General features: G+C 33.9%; 1 protein-coding gene and 1 long non-coding RNA gene across 2 annotated transcripts in view; one reads left to right on the top strand and one right to left on the bottom strand.

Moving 5' to 3' along the window:
* Positions 1 to 1,127: 1,127 nt before the first annotated feature.
* Positions 1,128 to 15,705, bottom strand: LOC127519041 (uncharacterized). The gene is made up of 3 exons (XR_007931713.1): positions 15,493 to 15,705; positions 5,135 to 5,220; positions 1,128 to 2,596 (listed from the first exon to the last, which is right to left on the bottom strand). It is a non-coding gene; the product is annotated as an uncharacterized LOC127519041 (long non-coding RNA).
* The window catches only part of LOC127519040 (rho GTPase-activating protein 6), a 29,521-nt gene continuing 21,966 nt past the window's right edge, over positions 15,575 to 23,129 (top strand). The window contains exon 1 of the mRNA XM_051906436.1: positions 15,575 to 16,184. Coding sequence (XP_051762396.1) covers positions 15,771 to 16,184 — 414 coding nt within the window. The 5' untranslated portion in view covers positions 15,575 to 15,770. The remainder of the gene's footprint in view (positions 16,185 to 23,129) is intronic.

Genomic DNA, 23,129 nt, shown 5'->3' with positions numbered 1-23,129 from the left:
TGAAGCACAGCATGACGAGCAGTGGCCTGCTTTTCCATCACACACACACACACACACACACACACACACACACACACACACACACACACAGTTTGCAATGCTTATGCATCTGCTGCAGCACAAACTGCTGCTGTATCGGCTCCTGCCAGAGTAAACGACAGGAGAATGTGTTTATCTCACTGTATGACACACGCCGATCAATACGTGGAATATTCAGTGATCCAGTGGCTTACAGATACAGCCAGAGAGCGTGACCGCAGACATACTGCATCTTCACATGGATGCTCTGACATTTACTCATCCCATCACATGATTAAAACTCAAATAATGCTATTTGAAACATGGTTCACAGATATGAAAACTTACCAGAGATTATAAATATGATCATTTATGACTGATAATATAGAACAGGGTTTCCAAACGGGTGTTTGTAAGTTAAAAAGCTAATAATTAATTAAAGTAATAATTATTTAATAAAAAGTAATTATGGCATACTAAGAATTATGACATAAAAAGTTAATATTATGGCAAATTAAGTTTATGACAAAGTGACAACATTATGACGTGAAAAATCATATATGACATAAATCGAAATTGTTACAAAAATTATAAAAAGTTGAAATTATGACATACTAAATCGAAATTTTGATTTAAAATTATGACAAAATGTTCAATTTTTGACAAAGTCAATATTATGACAAAAACTTGAAATTATGACAGTCATAGGCCTACTAAGTTGCAATTATGGCACAAAAAAGTCAACATTATGACAAAAAAAAGTTATAACTGACATTATGATATACTAAGAATTATGAAATTAAAAGTTTAAATTATGAAAAAAATTTAAATTATGACAACAAAAAGTCAATATTATGAAATGAAAAAATCATAAATATGACAATCCAAAGTTATGACAAAAAATGTGATAAAAAAGTTTAAAGTATAACAATAATTCTACATTATGACATAAAAAGTTGAAATTGTGACAAAAAGTTAAAAATGGACAAGTTAAATTTATGACATAACAAGTCAATATTATGACATGAAAAATCATAAATATGACAAATCAAAATTATGACAAAAAGTATGGTATAAAAAGTTGAAATTATGACATACTAAGTTTGAAATTATGACAAAAAGTCATAATTACGAAATAAAAAGTAATATTTTGAGATGAAATGTCAAAATTATGACAGACATTAAGAGATAAAAAGTCATAATTATGATATAAAGTTTATTACATTACATACTAAGTCATAATGACTTTAAAAAGTCGACATTATGACAAAAAGTCAAATCACAACTTTTTTATCACATATTATGAACAAATAATGATAAATGTATTGATATGTGTTGATAAATTATTATCAATAACAGTTCAAAAATGAACTGTAAACGATCTGAAATTAATTTACTATGGCTGAACGCTACAAAAGTGCATAAGATGCTTTCAAAAACAAACATGACATTTATCAATGATCATTCGTGCCTTGAGTCCAAACAGGGCTGTGTTTAGTATTTTCATAATTATAGTTGGCTTCAGATGCAATTCACTAACAAGCCCTTGAGATCCATGAGAAAATATCAAAGTCTGATGTTCAGTGATGAACAATAATGCATATTTCTCTGGCTATATGTGCATCTGAGCGATGCTTTTATATACAAACAGCTGCACAGATACTGTATGTGTAACGTTAATAATTCAGAAGAAGTGTATCCTGTACATCAGCCATTGCAGAACAAACAATAAAACGGTAATTTGCATATTGGGAGGAGACTTAGTGCATGCAAAACAGATGTGTGTGTGTGTGTGTGTGTGTGTGTGTGTGTGTTTGAGAGAGAGAAAGAGGGAATAGCATAATACTTTGCAATAATTTGCATAGTAAAATAAAACCTACAATTGCCAAATAATTTTGTAAAATAAATACCTTAACCAGGTTTAGTGTTTTGTTGTGTCCTCATATTTAACATATTTATAAATATCAAATATTTGCCTCATATTGTCATGGTTTAATTGAACTTGTAGGATCATTAAACACAAATTTCTCCACTCATACTGAGGAGAAAATGGCCAGCTTCTCACCTGCAAGTAGTGCAGAAATTGTAATAATATGACACTATATGATAAAACCACAAAAACTATGATTGGAGGTAAAACACATCATGCTTTTGAAGGCTTTGCTCCACTCCACGTCAATCACATGAAAACATTCCAATGACATCATCCGCGCTCGACACACCGAGCGATGGCGAGTGACATCATCGTGTGCTGTAGCGCTGTCATGTCACGATGTGCAGAACATCACCAATCCTTACGAAGCAAAAACAAAACACAGCTGCTCTCCTCAGCTCAGCTGTTGCCGTGGTTTCAGATCTCGTATCTGTCCACACACACGTTACTGTCTCGACCCGAAGAGACGCAGCTGCTCCATGCGAGACGTGAGCGTTTGAGCGTTACGTAAGCTCCTCTCTGCTTGTAGTGAAAAACTGGAGTATCCTATTCCTCTATCGATTGTTTCTCTTGTGTCCACACACACGTCTCTCATTGGCCAGCTGAAGCACAGGGAATATTGGGTTCACAGTATCTGGCAATTATCTGAAATGTGGGAGAAAAGAATCAATATGCTAGTAAGGTCACAAAAAGAGACGGAGACTTACTTAAAATGCAGAAACCATCTTCCACAGGGTGAGTGTGGAAAGGCAAATCTCCCAAATCCTGTCCTTCACTTGTGAAATCACAGGACAGATACTGACAGTCATACAGCTTTTGCTGGAGAATCTTTTCCAGCAAACCTTCATGGCAAATCTTAAAATGATTTATATAACGCATGACGATGAATAGAACAGCAGAGGGTGTTTCAGTGGAACGAAAGCAGGCCGTGAACGCTGAAAATAACAGGACCGCAGCACACTGGAGAAATGAAAAGGTCATGTTTAGTTTCAGATTCTCACACGTTTATGAACAGACAACTGAACAAAATAACATTTTAATTTACTATAGATTATTGCTGCAGTCTATTTTAAAAATATTTAATGAATTTTCAATAACTATTTTTTAATCAGTTTGAATGAATGATTCAATGACTCACTCATAAATACTTCACTTGTTTCATTACTGGATGAATCACTGTTTTTGAACGAATCTCTTGAGTGAATGATTCAGTGCCTCACTCATAAAGACTTCACTTGTTTCATTACTAGATGAATCATTGTTTTTGAACGAATCTCTTGAATGAATGATTCAATGACTCACTCATAAAGACTTCACTTGTTTCATTACTGGATGAATCATTGTTTTTGAACAAATCTCTTGAATTAATGATTCAATGACTCACTCATAAATACTTCACTTGTTTCATTACTGGATGAATCAGTGTTTTTGAACAAATCTCTTGAGTGAATGATTCAGTGACTCACTCATAAAGACTTCACTTGTTTCATTACTGGATGAATCATTGTTTTTGAACAAATCTCTTGAATTAATGATTCAATGACTCACTCATAAATACTTCACTTGTTTCATTACTGGATGAATCATTGTTTTTGAACAAATCTCTTGAGTGAATGATTCAGTGACTCACTCATAAAGACTTCACCTGTTTCATTACTGGATGAATCAGTGTTTTTGAACAAATCTCTTGAGTGAATGATTCAGTGACTCACTCATAAAGACTTCACTTGTTTCATTACTGGATGAATCATTGTTTTTGAACAAATCTCTTGAGTGAATGATTCAGTGACTCACTCATAAAGACTTCACTTGTTTCATTACTGGATGAATCATTGTTTTTGAACAAATCTCTTGAGTGAATGATTCAGTGACTCACTCATAAAGACTTCACTTGTTTCATTACTGGATGAATCATTGTTTTTGAACAAATCTCTTGAATTAATGATTCAATGATTCACTCATAAACACTTCACTTGTTTCATTACTGGACAAATCGCCGTTTTTGACATAAAAAGTGACAAAAAAAGGACAAAATTATGACATACTAAGTAAAAATTATGACATAATTGACAAAATTGACATACTAAGTTGAAATGATGGCATAAGCCACTCATAATACTAAAAGTTGTGAAAATTATAACATAAAAGGTCATATTTATGAGATCAAGGTATAATTATCTTAAGTCAAAATAATAACATTCTAAGTCAAAATGATGAAATAATATGAAATTATGACATACTAAATTGAAATTTTGACACTAAGTCATCAAAATTAAGAGATACTAAGTAAAAATGATGAGATAAAAGTCATTTAGCCATTCATAAGAAAAATCATGAAATTTATTAAAAAAAGAGATCAAGTCATAATTATGATGTACAATGTAAAAATAATGACATACTAAGTTAAAATGTGTCATAAAGTCATTCATAATATGAAAAGTTGTGAAAATTATGACATTATCCCCCGGTTTCACAGACAAGGCTTAAGCTAGCCCTAGACTAAAATTCATGTTTGAGCTGTTTTTACTGAAAGTAACTTGCTCTGACAGATCTTAAAATATATCAGTGTCATTGTTTTGTCTCAAGATGCACAGCAGTAATGCTTTTTCAAGTGTACGTTTATAAAATATACTTAAATATCCTAATTGAACTAAGGCCTAATCCTGGCTTAGGCTAAGCCCTGTCTGTGAAACCGGGCCAAAAGGTCATATTTATGAGATCAAGTTATAATTGATGTAAAGTCAAAATAATGACATACTAAATCAAACTTGAGATAAAAAGCCATAATTATATGACATAAGAAGTTGAAACTCTGACATAAAAAGGCTACATATAATTTTTTGTCATAATTCTGATGATTTATGTCAGGACTTCATGTCATAATTACGATTTACCAAAGCATGATTTTTTTCGTCCACAGACATGCCCAAGAGTGTAAAATGAGTCATCAATATTTCTGCTCCATTTTCCCAGAAGAGAAAGACTGTCCTTTTCTAATGAGTATATCTGCTAAGAGTACGGGTCAGTAGCTGTAGCGTGTGTGTGTGTGTGTGTGTGTGTGTGTTTTGCTGTCCATTCAGGAGGAAATGTGAACCCTTTACACTGCAGCTATTAGCGAGCGTCAGTCTCTGTCGGTGCATGTTAGTGGTTGTTTAAAACGCAGCCTTCCATTTGCACACTCACCGTTCCTGCTGCGAGGTGGGAAGGGTGCGAATCACAGCCGTCCAATCTCACACCTTCAGGACGCCGAGGAATCCAGTCTCCTGAGCCTGTCGTCAGATAAAAGACAAAATCATTACTGAAATGAATGTTCATTCTGTCATTATTCACTCACGCGGTTCATGCATGTTGTTCTTTCTGTGGTGCACAAAAGGAGAATAATCATAATGCAGCTCTTTTTCATAATCATGAATAAGTGCCAGCTGTCATGCACAGATCACAATCTCACACAGTAAACCTTGAACTAACTGCATATTGCCATGAGTAACTGCTGCTGTCTGCACTTTATAACTCATTACATTTGCTTTACTGAAGCTCTCTTTTTGTGCATAACTATATATGAACAGGCGATTTGTGAAAGAAACACATGCTCTTACCTGGTAAATTAGTTATTATAAATAATGTCAATGCAATTTAAAAAAAAAAAACTGTAAGCCATAATTATGAGAAAAAAGTCATGTCAAAATTATGACATAGTAAATTGAAATTTATGACAAAAAGTCAAAATTACGACAAGTTAAAATTGACATACTAAGTTGAAATGATGGCATAAGGTCATATTTCTTAGATCAATTCATAATTATGATGTAAAAAGTTTAAATAATGACATGCTAAGCCAATTATAACATGAAAAGTCAAAATACTATATTTAATAATTAATGACATACTAAGTTGAAATTTATGATAAAATGTCATTAAGTCATTCAAAATATTAAAAATATTATAAAATTATGACATAAAAGGCCATTTTTATGAGATCAGGTCATAATTATGACATAAAAAGTCAAAATAATGACATATTAAGTCGAAATTATGACAAAAAGTAAAAAATTATGACATATTAAGTTGAAATTTATGACAAAATGTCATTAAGTTATTCAAAATATTAAAAGTTATGAAAATTATTACATAAAAGGCCATATTTATGAGATTAAGTCATAATTATGACATAAAAAGTCAAAATAATGACATACTAAGTCAAAATAATGACAAAAAGTAAAAAATTATGACATAAAAAGTTGAAATTATGACATACTAAGTAATAATGATGACGGAATGTCGTTAGGCCATTGTGGTCATATTTATGAGATAAATTCATAATTATGATGTAAAATAATTACATACTAAGTCAATTATAATATGAAAAGGCAAAATTTTGACATAATAAGTTTAAATTTATGACAAAAAGTTTAAATTACGACAAAAAAGTCAAAATTACAAGTTAAAATTGACATACTAAGTTGAAATGACATAAAAAGTCATATTTATGAGATCAAGTCATAATTATGATGTAAAAAGTGAAAATAATGACATACTAAGTTGTAATTATGAGATAAAAAGTCGTAATTAATGACAAAAAGTCATAATTATGACATACTAAGCTGAAATTTATGACAAAAAGTTGGAATTATGACATACAAAGTCAAAACTGATATACTAAGTAATAATGAAAAGGTAAATTAGGACATTGACCAATAACTTGAAATTTATGACAAAATGTCAAATGTCAAGTTATTCAAAATATGAAATTGTGAAAATGATGACATACTAAGTAAAAATGATGATGAAATGTCATTAAGTCATTAAAAATATGAACAGTTATGAAAATTATAACATAAAAGGTCACATTTATGAAATCAATTCATAATTATGATGTAAAAAGTCAATTATAATATGAAAAGTCAAAATTATGACATACTAAGTTGAAATTTATGACAAAAAGTTAAAATTATGAAATTAAAGTCAAATTTACTATACAAGTCAAAATTACAACAAGTTAAAATTGACATACTAAGTTAAAATGACATAAAAAGTCATATTTATGAGATCAAGTCATAATTATGATGTAAAAAGTCAAAATTAATGACATTCTAAAGATGTAATTATGACTAGGTCTAAATTACAACATAAGTCAAAACTGACATAAGTAACAATGAACAGGTAAATTAGGATATTGACCAATAAAACAAATACTCCTGAGTGACACAGCAGAACAAAACACTTTCATAAGCGTGCTTGAGTCATTTCATTTCCTGAAATCATTACCAATCCTCTGGACAGAGATGATTCACAGAAGCCTTTTAACAGCGATCAGGCTCTATTCCCACAGCAGATTCCTTCTGATCGTAAGTGCATCTGAGTTCATCACTTCTGAGCTGTGATGCAATTCACAAAGAACTTAAGATCATATAAAACATCTCTGCTAGAAGTCAGAGAAAAGGTCAGCGCAGCACTACAAATGATGTTCTTCCTCAGTGTTTCTGTCTTGTTTTACAGCACAAATATCTAAACATTCTTAAATCAACATACATTTACTGGAGAAACAAAATGACTGACGATATTAAATCTAGTTTTCTGAAAAATGTATCAAAATGGCAAGGCATTGTTTAAATATTCCACTAGAGGGCGAATGAAGCATGTGCAATAAAATAAGAAGAGCACTTAAACTGGCTCAATATAACATACTTCAATTTAAAAAAGCAATAAAATGTCCAAACATATTCGTTTTAGTAAAGTATAATGTGTTGAAATATTTAAATCGAGAATTTTGAGCTGAACCGCATACGCACTGAAACTAAATGTACTTTGAAAGAATTTTCACACAGAAATTGCAAGTAAAATTTCCCAAATAATTACAAAGAAACGACCTTGAATTAAACGTAAAATTATGAATCAGAAAAACTGAAATAGTATTTTCTTGTAAAAAGTACTCCAATAATCTTCATGTTTTTAGTGTGGGATGAACATCAAATCACACTGTGATTCTGTGAAGGCATACGGCAGAAAGATTATTGATTTTTTATTAACAAGCAGAAAAAGGACTTTAATATTTTTCATATTTGCTTCTCGACAGTGAAAACATCATATATAAGATTAATAAACGCTGTAGAAGTGTTGTTCATTGTTAGTTCATGTTGTAAAGTGTTACCCTTCAACTACAGTCTAACAGCACAGACTAGTGTGTAATACTGGAACTGCACTTCATTCCCAGAATTCAACACTCATGACACATTACCGCAACGCTCCTCAGGACATTTAAGCAAAGTGACTAATGTGATGTGAACAAAGGCTGTCACTGACACACAGAAGGGCGCTAGCGGAGTTAGTCATTGGTTTCTGCGGTTCTCAGGTGTGTGTCTGTGAGAAGGAGCTGACGCTGCATTACTGCCGTCTCTGTGTGTGTGTGTCATGTCATCACACACTGCGACACACACACTGAACATCACTGCTTAAATCTGAACAACTTCCCACACTAAAGCACTAAATCTCTTTTTTAAAGAGTGAATTCAACCAAGCCTGACATGTGAAATAACAGGCCTTTTTTGAAATGCAACAGTTTATTGAAACAAAATATATTTTAAAAATCAAAAAGTGAGTATCATTTGTGATCCATCGGTCTTTTATGGCTCATATAGTGAGAATATGGAGCTCAATTTTATTCAGAGGCCCAAAGTGAGCAAAAAAAGCAATTTGTTGCAGATTCTGGTATTTATATGAAATTCTGATGCTTGTAATGTAAATCAATGATATCTTTAAAATGCATATAAATATCAATATCTGCCAATAGTATGTCTTGGTGAGATGATATTTAAATGCTTAGTTTTATGATCAAAGCTCTGTATTAAAACATATATAATGCAATACAATACAATAAATCTTTCTCAAAAGATGATCATATTTGATACTCAATTTTTTATAATAAATGATGTCTGGATAATCAACCTCAATTGAAATATTACTAATATTTATTTTTACAATTATTCTTATGTTCATGATATTTAATAAATCCTTTCCTTTAATTTCTATAATTTTTTTTTGTCTTAGGTGGGTGCAACTTATATCATTTACTTTAATAGCGTAATAAATATGTTGATGTAATTTAAATTAAGAATTATATAACTGCAATGGAATTATGACATTTTTAGTAGTTACACTAAAAAAAATAGCTGTACAAAACAAAACAAATTTACACAGTAAAATACCATTTTCTATTGAAACATTAATATACTGTAAAAACAAAGCATTCTGGGTAATATTTGATGTTAGTATTTGAGAAAGTAATGTATAGGCTACTTTCTCAAAAACGACAAATAATATTACCCAGAATGCACAGTAATATACAGAAGTAATAAAACTTAAAAACAATGCATTCTGGGTAATATTTGTCGTTTTCGAGAAAGTAACGTATAGGCTACTTTCTCAAAAACGACAAATAATATTACCCAGAATGCATTGTAATATACTGTAATAAAACTTAAAAACAATGCATTCTGGGTAATATTTGATGTTTTTGAGAAAGTAGCCTATATATTACTTTATCGAAAACAACAAATATTACCCAGAATGCATTGTTTTACTTTTTATTACTTCTGTATATTACAATGCATTCTGGACAATATTATTTGTCGTTTTTGAGAAAGTAGCCTATACATTACTTTCTCGAAAACAACAAATATTACCCAGAATGCATTGTTTTTACAGTATATTACTGTTTTAATGGAAAACTTTTACTGTGTAAATTTGTTTCACTTTTTTTTTTACAGCTATTCTGCACAATGTTTATTGTATTCATAAATTTTTTATGTCACACATGGAGTCGTTTGAAGAAATTGTGCAAGAGAACTCAAAACCGGATTTGCAAACACATTAAATTTTATTTCTAAATATGTGGTTTGTTGCATTTTTTCCTCACTGTAAAAACCTGTAGAGCGTTCTTGTCTTCTTTGCTAATTCTGAGTTGGTTTATTTCCGACACAAAGGCCAAAATGCAACACGTCAGTCCAGTTTCTGCAACAAACCTCAATATTTATGGTGTCGTTGGGATAACCTCCTGCCAACACTGTCTTTCAAACTCAAGAGCAGTTATTGTGCAACCAGTCAGTCAGTTGAGCAAGAGTCCAGAAAATGTTCAGACATGACGACAAAAAATCGAGTGAAAAATAAAATGACGAGAGGGTGTGTCTGACTCCTGCTTCTGTTTCTTCATCTCTACTTGTCATTTTAATCAGGCTGGAATGACAAAGTCAACATACTTGGGTTAGGGTTTGTTCCTCTATACCTTAATGCTGCACTATACTCAATATATTTTGTCTTTTTTGCATGGGCTTTTTTGAGGTTACTTAGCCTAAAAGTTTATATCAATTTTTAATTTTGTCAATTCAAATACATTGGACAAAACAACAGTATAAATTAAATTTAGTTTACTAAAATAAAATAATTTTTTTTAGTGTGTGCAGCTCTTAAAGTATTTTAGTTACCTTTGTACAGTTATTTTATGTGAACTTTTTTATGTTTAAGCCAACATCAAAGTTTGTCTCGACAATGTTTTCCTAATTATTATGTAAGATATTTTGAAAAACGTCTCATTGTCCAAAGCCAATGGGGTCCAATGTTGTTTTGAAGCCCAGCGTTTCTTAAAATATCTTCTTTTGTGTCTCACGGAACAAAGAAATCCGTACAGGTTTGGAACAACAAATTAAAAAGTGTTTAAAAACACATGTGCCTCAGATGTGTCTTCAATATCCCTTACAAAAAAGTTCATTTTTATTAAGTATACTTAAGTAAAGTTCAAGTATTTTTTAAAGTATAGGCTACTTTATGGAGTAAGTAAGTGTACTATCTGTAAGTGTACTATTTCAATACTACTTGGGACTAAATTGGGCGACTTTTTAGTGTATAAAAGTATTCTTTTAAGTGTACTTTAAGTGTAACAGTAGTAAACTTTGAGCACACATCTATGTGTTTTTGTTTGTACTGCAACTACACTACAAGTGAACTTATGGGTATACTGATAGTTTACTAGTTAAATATTTGTGGCATATTTTTAAGTTTATGAAAGTACACTTTGAAGTATACTCTCGGTAAACTACTAGTTTAGTAGTTTTATACTGCGCTTGTAAGTTTTCTTTAAGTGAACTTAACATCATACTTATAGTTTACTATTTATATATTATTTTTGCACTTTAAGTACACTACTATGTTCCAATTTATTAATTTGTCTGTTTTCTTTATAAATCAATATTTTTAAACAATGTATGTTTATAAGACAGTATGTAAAACTATGTAAGTACAAGTATGGGCCAAATACACTTAGACTTTTCTGTCAGTAAGTCAAGTATACTTAAGTGTAATTACTTCTGAGAAGTACATAAACAGTAGACTGAAAGTATACTTTCTTATTTTTTACTAATAGCTAATGCACACTTGAATAAACTTCTTTTCTTTGTAAGGGATTACAAAACTGTTCACAGTTCAATGCTTCTTCTAAGGTGAACAAGTAATAGTTGCAAAGTTTGATATATATCTGAAGTATTACTTCTGTATATAAAATACTAATTTCAATTATGAACAATAATTGAAATGTTTCTCATACATTCATGCATCTTTACTGTATGGAGATCTTCCGAAATGCTCTCAGTTACACCCTTATTTGTTTACGTTCACAGACCTTAAAAGAGGTCTTCGGAGATCCCTTTTCCTGTGCTAAAATGAGATAATAACCCCATGTCGGGAAGCTCTGGGGGTATCATGTAAACTCTGGAATAATACGTTGCAGATCTAACGCAAAGTCTTGTCTCTTTGAGGGGGTTTGATGGCATTTACTATGACTATGGAGTTTATTTAAACCTCTATTTTCTTCTTCCTCGTCTTCCCCAGCAGACACATCCATCCTCGTCCCCATTGTTTGTGAGGACTGATCTGAGACTTAATGTAATCATGCATGTGTCATGATATTCTAATTAAGAATGATCGTTCAATTCTGATGGGGAAATATATCATAATATCAATAACTCAATGCACAACCCTTGGGGCCAATTGCTGTCATGCTGTGAGTATAAATTAAGCCAGCGAATGGGTGTGGAAGTGAAAAACTGTGACCAAAGCTTACATTTCCTTCATAATATCTAACTGAATTCTCTGTGGAAACCATCGCACTGTTGTGGCGATCGAGCAAAACAGTCAACATCAGAAGAATTGGCTTCCTTTCAATCCACGAGTTGGAAGTTCAATCAGAATGACTGGAATAAGAATTACTTAAAGGGATAATTGACACAAAAATAAAAATTCTGCCAACATTTACTCACTCTTACTCAAGTTGTTCTAAACCTGTATGAGTTTCAAGATATTTTGAAGTTTGATTTTGGCTCTTAGTAGTAAAAAGTGTGTGCACCTCTGGCAGAAAATATAGAACATATTAGTTTTGTTCTTGTAAGCTGCTTCATGTTGTTTGGCTTTTTGAAGGCTTTTGGGTACATAAGAGCATTTTAAGAAGTGTAGTCCCATAATGTGAAGTATTTATTAAAAATGGGCCTATAAAAAATATGTGACATAGCCTATATTATTACATTTATAGAAGTCAAATTCCTTTGGAATTCAATTTTGAATCCCACTGCATTCAAAACTGAATTACAATTCAGAATCATATTTTCAATTGTCATTTACAGAGCCCTGCACATGACATGCAAGAAAAAAAAAGTAAACTGTGCGCTCAATTTACTAATTCATTCCCTCGATTTGTTAATCTTGCGCACGATTTACTATTTCGTTCCCTTCGATTTGTTAAATTGTGCACACAATTTACTATTTAGTTACCTCGATTTGCTAAATTGTGCGCACAGTTTACTATTTCGTTCCCTCGATTTGCTAAATTGTGCGCACGATTTACTTTCGTTCCCTCAATTTGCTAAATTGTGCGCACAATTTACTTTTTTGTTCCCTCAATTTGCTAAATTGTGCGCACGATTTACTTTCGTTCCCTCAGTTTGCTAAATTGTGCGCACGATTTACTTTCGTTCCCTCAGTTTGCTAAATTGTGTGCATGATTTACTATTTCGTTCCCTTCGATTTGCTAAATCGTGCACACAACTTACTATTTCATTCCCTCGATTTGCTAAATTGTGCGCACAGTTTACTATTTCGTTCCCTCGATTTGCTAAATTGTGCGCACGATTTACTTTCGTTCCCTCAATTTGCTAAATTGTGCGCAATTTACTTTTTTGTTCCCTCAATTTGCTAAATTGTGCGCACGATTTACTTTCGTTCCCTCAGTTTGCTAAATTGTGTGCATGATTTACTATTTCGTTCCCTCGATTTGCTAAATTGTGCGCACGATTTACTTTCGTTCCCTCAATTTGCTAAATTGTGCGCACGATTTACTTTCGTTCCCTCAGTTTGCTAAATTGTGCGCACGATTTACTTTCGTTCCCTCGATTTGCTAAATCATAGCAATGTCTGAAACTTGTATTGTGAGCACTTCTTGTGTCTATTGCCTCTTCACGATGATTTGCTTGTTGTATCCCTCACTTGTAAGTCGTTTTGGATAAAAGTGTCTGCAAAATGTATAAATGTAAATGTAAATCGTGTGCACGATTTACTATTTCGTTCCCTCAAAGTTTAAACAAGGTTTCAGTATTCACAAAAGCGAAGTCAAAAGTCAGTCAAACGTTGACTTCAAGTCATGTCTTAAAGATCGTATTTATGAGCACATGAAGTGAACACCACCCCAAAGTCGTAAATATGAGTGGGAAGCTCAGGATTTTCTTTAAACCAGAGTGACGAGTTGAGGCGTGGCAGTGAGAAATGTGGCAGAATACCACAATACTTGTAGGTGTTTAGCAGTGACATTGTCAGGCTTTTTATTTACAACAAAATAAGCTAACTGTCTGCACAAGCTATGATAGCGTTGTAATGTAACAATATAACACGTAACGATAAAGTTTACAGCGCCTTCATAAATTAATTAAAAAAAACAAACACCTGATGCACATTCTTTGTTCTTCATTTTCTAGAACTAGAGTTTACTTGCTGTATATTTATTAAATATTAAATTATCGTTTTCTAGTTAAAAATTGGACATGAATGCCCTCTCAAGTGGTATCTACCACTGGAAAGCTCAGGGATAATTTTGATACACAAGCAGTGTTGCCAAGTCTGTGGTTTTCCCACAGAATTGGGCTACTTTCACTGTTGCCACAGGTTGTTTTTTAAAGGCCCGGGTAAACTTCATTTCAGTTGAGTGCGCAAGCCTTTCAAAGTATAATTCTCAACAACATCCACGGACTCTCCTGATGACAATGTGATTACGTCACACGGACCGTCGTGAAACACGGACAGCCGAAGTATCCTTTGGGCTTTATGCTACCTTCACATGCTCTCGGAAAAATCATAAATACGAGTTTCCTAGGTAAAAATTGCACATGAACGCCGTCCCATTTCGAAACTTGAATGCGATGAGCTCGTAATCACGACTTCAGAAGTGGAAATTATAGCACGCTAGCACGTGAAGGCAGCATTAAAGGGTTAGTTCACCCAAAAATGAAAATAATGTCATTAATTACTCACCCTCATGTCGTTCTACACCCGTAAGGCCTTCATTCATCTTCAGAACACAAATTAAGATATTTTTGTTGAAATCCGATGGCTCAGTGAGGCCTCCATTCACACCAATGACATTTCCTCTCTCAAGATCCATTAATGTACTAAAAACATATTTAAAACAGTCATGCGCGAGTTCAGTAGTTCTACCTTAATATTATAAAGCGACGAGAATATTTTTGTGCACCAAAACAACAAAATAACGACTTTTCAACAATATAGTGATGGGCCTGATTTCAAAACGCTGCATCGGAGCTTTGCGAATCGAATCAGAATCGACTCAGAGCGCCAAAGTCACGTGATTTCAGCAGTTTAGCCGTTTGATAGGAGATCCGGGTCACTGATATGATTCGTAAAGCTCCGAAGCAGTGTTTTGAAATCGGCCCATCACTAAATTGTTTAAAAAAAAGTCGTTATTTTGTTTTTTGGAGCACAAAAAGTATTCTCGTCGCTTTATAATATTAAGGTAGAACTACTGAACTCGCATGAACTGTTTTAAATATGTTTTTAGTACCTTTATGGATCTTGATGTCATTGCTTTGAATGCAGGCCTCACTGAGCCATCGGATTTAATCAAAAATATCTTAATTTGTGTTCCGAAGATGAATGAAGATCTTACAGGTGTAGAACGACATGAGGGTGAGTAATAAATGACATTATTTTCATTTTTGGGTGAACTAACCCTTTAAATACTTTCATTATCTAATAATTCATCATTTTTTAAATATCACACACAAACATATTTGTTTCAAAAGTCTATAGAACAATTGACGTTCGTCGAACTGAGCGAAACGCGCCAAAATACAATTTGGGTTGCACGAGACGAACTTCGACAGAATTCAACACGAATATATTTTTAAATTTAAATGAAATAACTCTTTTAGACCACCCATTGAAAGTTATTATATAATCGACACGGCCAATTAACGAAACTTGTAAAAGTTTACCTCAGTTTTTCAGACACACTCTCTGAGGAGGGCAGAGCCGGAGCGCGGGTAAAAGAGGGCGGGAACGTTCAGAGAGATGTTGAGAAACTGTTTGGCGTGAACAGTGGAAACATCCTCGTTTATCTGCAGAGATGGATGAGAGGATATAATTATTTTGATCAAATATATTTTTCACATTTTCACCTGTTCTTGAGAGACAAACATCCTCAGTTGTTCAGTCAGTCAGGTTCACATGGGGTTTGTGTTTGGGGCGTCAGTCTGTGTCTCATATCGCAGGGATGTCCGCACAGGGGCTGCTAAACAGCGTCTTCTCGTGTTCCTCATCGGGCTCTAAAACCCTCGCAAAGAGAAAACTACAACAGACTCGTAGTTTGGATTCTGCGCTGATGAGAAACGGAGACGCGAATACCGTTCAGCGGTTCTCGAGCTCCACAGCTGGATTTACCAACAGCCAAACTGCTTCCGAGGACTCCAGACTGAAACAACGTCTTTCTTCGTCGAGTTTGTCGACATCTTCAGACGCTTCGTCGATCTCCAGTGTTCATTTTGACTACAGAAGTGGCAAACGCAACGCGTCCAGGGATTTATCTCTCAACCTCTCTGGTTCAAGCAACATCTTCTCACCGAGAAAGTGGCTTCAGAGAAAGTTGCCTCAGTCGGATGCTGTTTCTCACAATATCTGTAAATCTGAGGTAAGATTTTGAAAACATGCTGAAGAGTGTTGTTGACATATAGATTATCTCTCCAATGACAGATTTTGAATATGAATAAATTATGAGACTGTTTCTTTTTTTTTACCTCTTTTATTCAACTGTACACCTTTTCTAGTTCACTTTAAATGGTCATATGGTGTTAATTTTCCAGATATATAAATATTTCATATAGTCTCTTAATATGAGCTCATATAAACTGCATTCACAGTACTTGGAAATGCGTCATTACAGTGTAAACTAATAAACCATATTATATCTTTAAAGTTAACAATTAGCATTTAAAATTCATTAACTGTGAGTCTTAGCAGCAGATATATATCATGCCTGATCAGATGCGTAGTGTTTAGATGCATGAGTCCAAGTTTCAGTTTTGAGACACTTTCTGATTCTTTGTGTATCACCATGACTTTTAATTCAGATTGCAATGATATTTAGTCATTCAGCACACATTTTGTCCCAAGGAACTTCACAATCAGTTTATCTTACAGGAGCCAGCATTACTTGCAATGCCAAGTTTCAAGAGTATGCTTGAGCATAGAAACTAGAGTTGAAGTAAAACTGCACCAACAGAGAAAAGCAAGAACAAGAAGAGATTTATAGTGCCTTTAAATCAAAGGGGACCTATTTCACCCATTTTCAAAGTCTTGATGCTGTTTTTTGGGCTCTACTTTTTTGCTTGAATGTTCATTATTTTCCCCATATTCTCCACTGTTGCAGCTCCCCTCTTCCCAGTCTGTCAGTAACAGGGTTGCCAGGTTTTCACAACAAGACCCACCCAATTGCTACTCAAAACCAGCCCAAAACTAGCACAGTCGTGTTTCAGGGGGGTCCCATGGGGAGTAAAATCTGCGTTTTTGGCGGGGGTTCAAATTCCGTGGGAAAACTGCGGACTTGGCAACACTGGTCAGTAATGCTCTGTTTAGTTTCTGTCTCCATAAAGCCCCTCCTTCTGAAAAGCACAATGTGCTCTGATTGGTCGGCTGGAGCAGTGTGTTGGGATTGGTCAAGCGCTTCGAGCGTGTTTGAGAAATGTCCCATTATTTAATATTGTGATGTGTTTGTTCCCGGAAGAAAACTCAAGACTACAATGGAGGCGTTTCAGGGAGTTTTTAACAGTGACACTGATATAGAGAATAACTCCCGCTGGAGGAACTTTGGAAACCTTTTTCATGCTCAAACAGCAACATTGCACTCTAAAGAAAGATGAACATGGAGAAACCCCCTTAAAACTAGAGAAAGATGTCTTCAGCTGGTTCTTGAAGGTCGTGATGTTTGATCCACCACTGAACAACAGAGACAGTGAAGGTTCTGGAAATCGACCTTGTATCTTGTTGTAATAGAACAAGTGACACTTGTTTACTGATCATAGAGGATGGGAAGAAACGTAGACCTGTACGAGTGTGTTGAGGTTCAGTTCCAGTGACCGTTGGCTGACGTCAAAGCCTTGAATTTAACACAGACGGCTGAAGAAAGTCAGTGGAGTGAGACAAAGAGGGCTGTGACACGGACTCTGTTTGGTTGATTGAAGATCAGACATGCAGAGAGTGTGGAAAGGAGGATCTTGTGGTTCATCTTGTTGAAGGCAGCAGACAGCGCTGGTAGGATGAAGACAGATGATTTGGCGTTAGATCTTGCCAGCCTCAGGGTTTCAGCAGGGAAGTCTCCCTGGAATGTCCGCTTTTCTGCACTGCAGAATCCAATACAAATATAAAAAGAAATACTAACCCCAAAGACAGCTGAAGATATTGAACTCATACAGTGGTTTAGCTGCTGATCCTGACTTTAATAAATGCATTATCCTCAAACCATTGACGTTAATTCAATACACAACCCCTTTGAGACAGTGTGCATTTGTTGTTGCTGTTGTTGTCACTTGATTGAGAGTTAGCATGCTTCTAAGATAATGACAAAATAATGTGCAATTCCATTCTGAAGTGGAACCTGCTGTCAAGATGTGTTACATGCTCAGGATAAAATAATGTGGCATTAATCGTTTCCAGGAAATACCAAGGTGTTACGAAAGTGCTTGTTTTTTGGGGTTTTTGCTTCTTTGCAAGGATCAGGAACCAGTGAAATTGCATTATAAAGGCAAATAGGACCAGAGACTAATCAATAAACGCCTCTTCATAAATAATGCATGTATTCTTTCATCACAGTGTTACCATACTACAATATTGAGAAACCAAAATACCAAATTTGTAGATGTTTGTGTTGGCCAGCCCAAAGGGGAGCTCTCTTTGTAACAGTTACCTAACCTCTCAGGAATCTGGAGTTTATAAAGCTCCTCCTATAAAGCAGTTCAGCAGTGTCTTTTACAGCACTGCTCTTTCTATTATTTGGCCAATGAAAATGACTGGCAGCAAAAGGCATGTTTTTTTTTTTTTTTTTTTTGCCACATTGAACTCAAATGCATGCATTAAACTGCAAAAAGACACCTGAAATCCTTTTACAGTCCCAGTTAAAACATTGCAAAATGACATTAAATCTTAAAACCAAATGGCAATTGTGTGCCGTGTGGAAAAAGCCAGTAAATGCAGTAATGCTTTGATTTATCTTAAGGGTCATTTGCACACAAATGAAAAAAATTAGTGGTCTTGCCAGACACAACCGTATTACTTGTGTACCTTTGCTTCCCTTTGGCCTCATTGCAGACCATTTCAGCGAATCTGTTGCAGCTTAACAATGTTTAGATCTAGAGGCAAAGTGCTCTAGTATATCTCCGCAAGATCTCCGTTCAACTTTTATTGAGTTGCTTTGAACTGGTTTTAAATAAATTCCCATTTTTGGTCAAATTGCATTTATCTGTGCTCTTGTGCAATGCTTAACTGGTGCTCTTTCTGTGTCGGTCAAAAATGACCAAATTTTTTTAGTTTATTTTAGTTATATAATGTTTTTTATTTAATATTTTTATTTTTAGGGGATTTTATTGTACTTAATTATATATACGCTGTAGTTATAATCCCATTTCACTTTCTGAGCATAGACCTGAAAATGAAATTTCTAACTTAAACTTGAATGCTTTAGAGACTTAATTTTGGTCTCTTTTCAAAGACGACACATGGCAAATTATTGCTGAAGTGAAAAAAGTTATAAAAAGTTAACTTAAAAAAAGTTACAGAATTTTACATTTACTGTTTTGAAAAATGCACAAAAATACTATAAATTTTTATATGAAATATTTTCAAAAACATGTTTTACTCTAAAACAGCAAGAAAATCAAAGCCATAAATCTAAAAAAGTTGTGTTCCAAATTTGAGGTTGATATCTCAAAAAATGAGCTTTTAGTAAGATTTAGTTTGGCTGCAGTACCAAAAGTTTTCACTAGATGAAATTTGTCTCCCATTCATTTCCAATGCGCTCATTTTTGACCGCGAGGAGTATTTAAACTTTTCGAATCATGTCCGTGATTATTTTTTGTGTGTGTGTGTGTTCACATAGCAAGTGCAAAAACCTTTACCAAGTTACGTACCATTCTGATGAAGTAAAAGTTTCTAAAAAAAAATATATATATATTTTTTTTAATTTTTCGGTCTAAAATGACCAAACAGCACCAGAGGGTTAAGTTTGGCTTAAAATATTAGCTGTTATGTTAAATGTTTTATTGGGAAATTGCTATGAAAAAAAACATCTTTGGTATTTTGTTTTCCTGTAGAAAAAGGAAACAAAAACAAACAATGAAAACAGCATGTTTTTACTTTTGTTGCATAATGAACAGTTGCGCAGAAAACAAGTAAACTGAATGAGCTTTTTGTCAGTAGGCCCACATTGTTCTTTTCATGTTCTGTGTAGCAAAAACTTTTGATCTCCTCTGCAGTAAGTCTTTTTGCTGTGCTAGAAGAAAGCGTGTAAGAGCCGAGCGCAGTTCTTCAGTAAAGTGACATCTGGTTTACATGAAGTCTGCCTAAGCTTCTATTTCTCACAGCAGAGCAGCATGACCTGATCTTTGGCAGCGCTACCCAGGCAAATAGTTCTTCCCACTGGAGACTGTCAACTGAGTACAACAGCACTTTAGGGTCTTTTTAAGGTCTTCTTTCATGTTCAACAGTTTTGTGAATCTTCAAGCTTGCAGTGGTCTTTAAAACGTTTGAGAGTCTCATAGGAATATCTAAAATTAGGCAATATTTGAAGTCAACAAGTTCCTCACTGAATATCATGTTTCCCTTAGAAATGTATCATTTTATGGTTCATGTTGACAAGTTACCATGATTCAACACTATGGAATGCAGATAGCATGATTTTTACATTGAGAAACATTGCAGAAACATGTGGTTCGTTCACAGACCAGTGAAAGTGGGGCATGTTCATGAGGTCTGACTCACTTTAGGCTGTTTTCTGATGGAGCAGATCCAGCATAAGAGACCGTGAGTGTCTCAGTGTTTTCGGTAAGATGGTTTAGATTATTGCATCTCTTTCAGTACAGTTGCAACATGCGATAAGCATCTCCGATCCCCAAAGTTGTGTATCTGATTTTCCAGAATGATGGATGGAAAAAACTTGTCCTCTGCGGTTGGACCTTTTTGAGATTCCTTTTAAAGCAAAAATGTCAGTATCATCATAACCTTTAACCTTTTTATGTTCTTCCTGCCAGTCATCTCAGTGTTTTGCAACACATACACACATATGCAGCACATGTTTATGTTCAGTGACATACCGCAGATTTGTGGCCCTGTTTACATCTAGTATTACCATGCAAAATCACATGCAAAAAGTGAATAACACCAACGTCACGGGTTCGATTCCCAAGAAAAACAAGAACTGACCAAATGTGTACCTCAAATGCAATTTAATACATTTTTAATCGGCTTTAATATATCGGCCAAATTTTCTTATCGGGCCGATAACGATAACATTGACACTTCAGATTCACACTGTTCATCATTATGGTTTTGAATTGCTTGAAATATGATTAAAATCACTTCAAAAAGGAAAATACAGTTAAGTGCAACACAAGTCTGTCATATAGACTACAATATTATAATGAGAACATTATAATTGTGTGTTTGGGACATGGATTTTAATGGTGAGACTTTTGTTTTTGTAATCAGGCTCTCAAAAATTATATAAAAATTTTGATTTAGATTTATCAGCCAATATATCGGTTATCGGCTTTCAAATATAAAGAATTATCGGTTATCGCTATCGGCTAAAATTTTCATATCATGCATACCTAAAAGCATCTGCCAAATGCATAAATGTAAATTTGCGATCTGTTCACTGAAAACGCATTTGGATGTAGTCAGAAACACATTAGAAATATGATCCTAAAATATCATCACTAAGAAGTTAACACGTTAACCAAGGGGTCAAAGTTTAGCTGATTAATACGTCCCCTTTCTCATTTGACGGACATTCAAAAGTAGACAGGTTTTTCTCGTAAGATATCCAATACATTTTCTAATCCAAATCAAATCATGACTGTGTACTTAAATTTATTTATTTTTTATAAATAAGTAAATATGATTGCACAGTTAACTTAATCATAAAAAAAAGATGAATGCAGCATTTCATTTAGTCTGCTTCAGTTGCATCAAAGCTTTCTGTTAAGAACGTTACCACAACTTAAATAAATGCATGGTCGCAAGTTAAAAATTCTAATTAATTTTTTTAATTAAAACTTTTAAGTTGCAAAAATTAATTTGTTGAGTTCTGTTGACATATTAATATTGATCATTACATAAACTAAATATCATATGTAACAAACTCAAATTTCTGCATTAATTGGCTTTTTTTAGTAACATAATGAAGTAGTTTTGATAACTTCAGAAATTAGGCAGTTGATTTCTAGTTCCCAGCATGCTTTAAGGACTGGATAAGGAGAATAAATGTTGAAATTAAGGGTTCATTTATTTGTTTTTAGTGAAGGGAAAGACCTGGTAGTGTTTAATGCTGTTATGTGTGACATTTAAAAGATTTGTGGTTTGTGGTTACCATTGTGCTGAAGAGTAGATACATGAAGATAAACACTATTGACTTTATAAGCAATGACTGCGCTAATGCCAGTGACAAGTAATATCTTACTTGTTCATTAAATATACATGCTAAATAAGTTATGTTAGCTGTTGGTTTGAACTAAAATAGATAAGATTAATTGTTTCCAGGGCTACAACTTATTTTTTTTGAGTAATCAACTTAAAAATTTGTGTTTATGCTACAAATTATTAAGTTCCTCTAACTTGTTGGTTGAACATCAATTCACTCAAAGTTGTCATAACTCAAAAAAATTGATGCAAACTGTTGTGTTAATGTTTTTTTTTGTAGAGCCAACACATTATTGTTTAGCATGCATACTATATGTGTCTGTTTTTGCACATGATTGCAATGATAATGCATTAGAATGGCGACATCCTTCCCTAACGAGTGTGTGAGCCACAAATATAGGTTTTAAGTTTCACTTCTGTTTGTGATGGTGGCACATGATTGCGTCCTTGTGACGACTTTTGCATTACTCCCATTATTCAGTAGTTTCTTTTTGCAAAGTAGGTATTGTGTTTGTATAACATGCTATCTGGATTTACTGAGCTTTTCCAGCTTCATATATCAATTGAATTCATTGTCAACAGGTTCAACAATGCAGTACGGCCAACAAAAGAAGTTTGTTTGAATCTCGAATTTTTCCCACACCAGTTTCCTTTAGACGGCGGTTTAGAAAGAGTCGAAATAAGCAAGTGCAAGACGTGTTTCCGTTGTCGGGGAGCTACTGCATGACTTTCATGTGTTCTTCTGCGAGGGTGCGTCTGTGATTAATGTAGTGATGGTGAAACCAGCATCTTTCACTGTTGTGCTTCCTGTTTTTTTGTGCCAGTCGAGGTTTTGACACTAGGAACGAGATAAAGTGATATTTAGCGCTGTTACATCATCAAAGTTCTGAACTTGAACTCTGTACCTTTTGTTAGTATTGTTTGCTTTAAGACTGTCTGAAGACTT

Source organism: Ctenopharyngodon idella, chromosome 9, assembly GCF_019924925.1.
Source record: "Ctenopharyngodon idella isolate HZGC_01 chromosome 9, HZGC01, whole genome shotgun sequence".
NCBI lineage: Eukaryota > Metazoa > Chordata > Actinopteri > Cypriniformes > Xenocyprididae > Ctenopharyngodon > Ctenopharyngodon idella.
The sequence above is the reverse complement of the archived record's forward strand: the minus strand, read 5'-3'. Positions and strand labels throughout refer to the sequence as shown.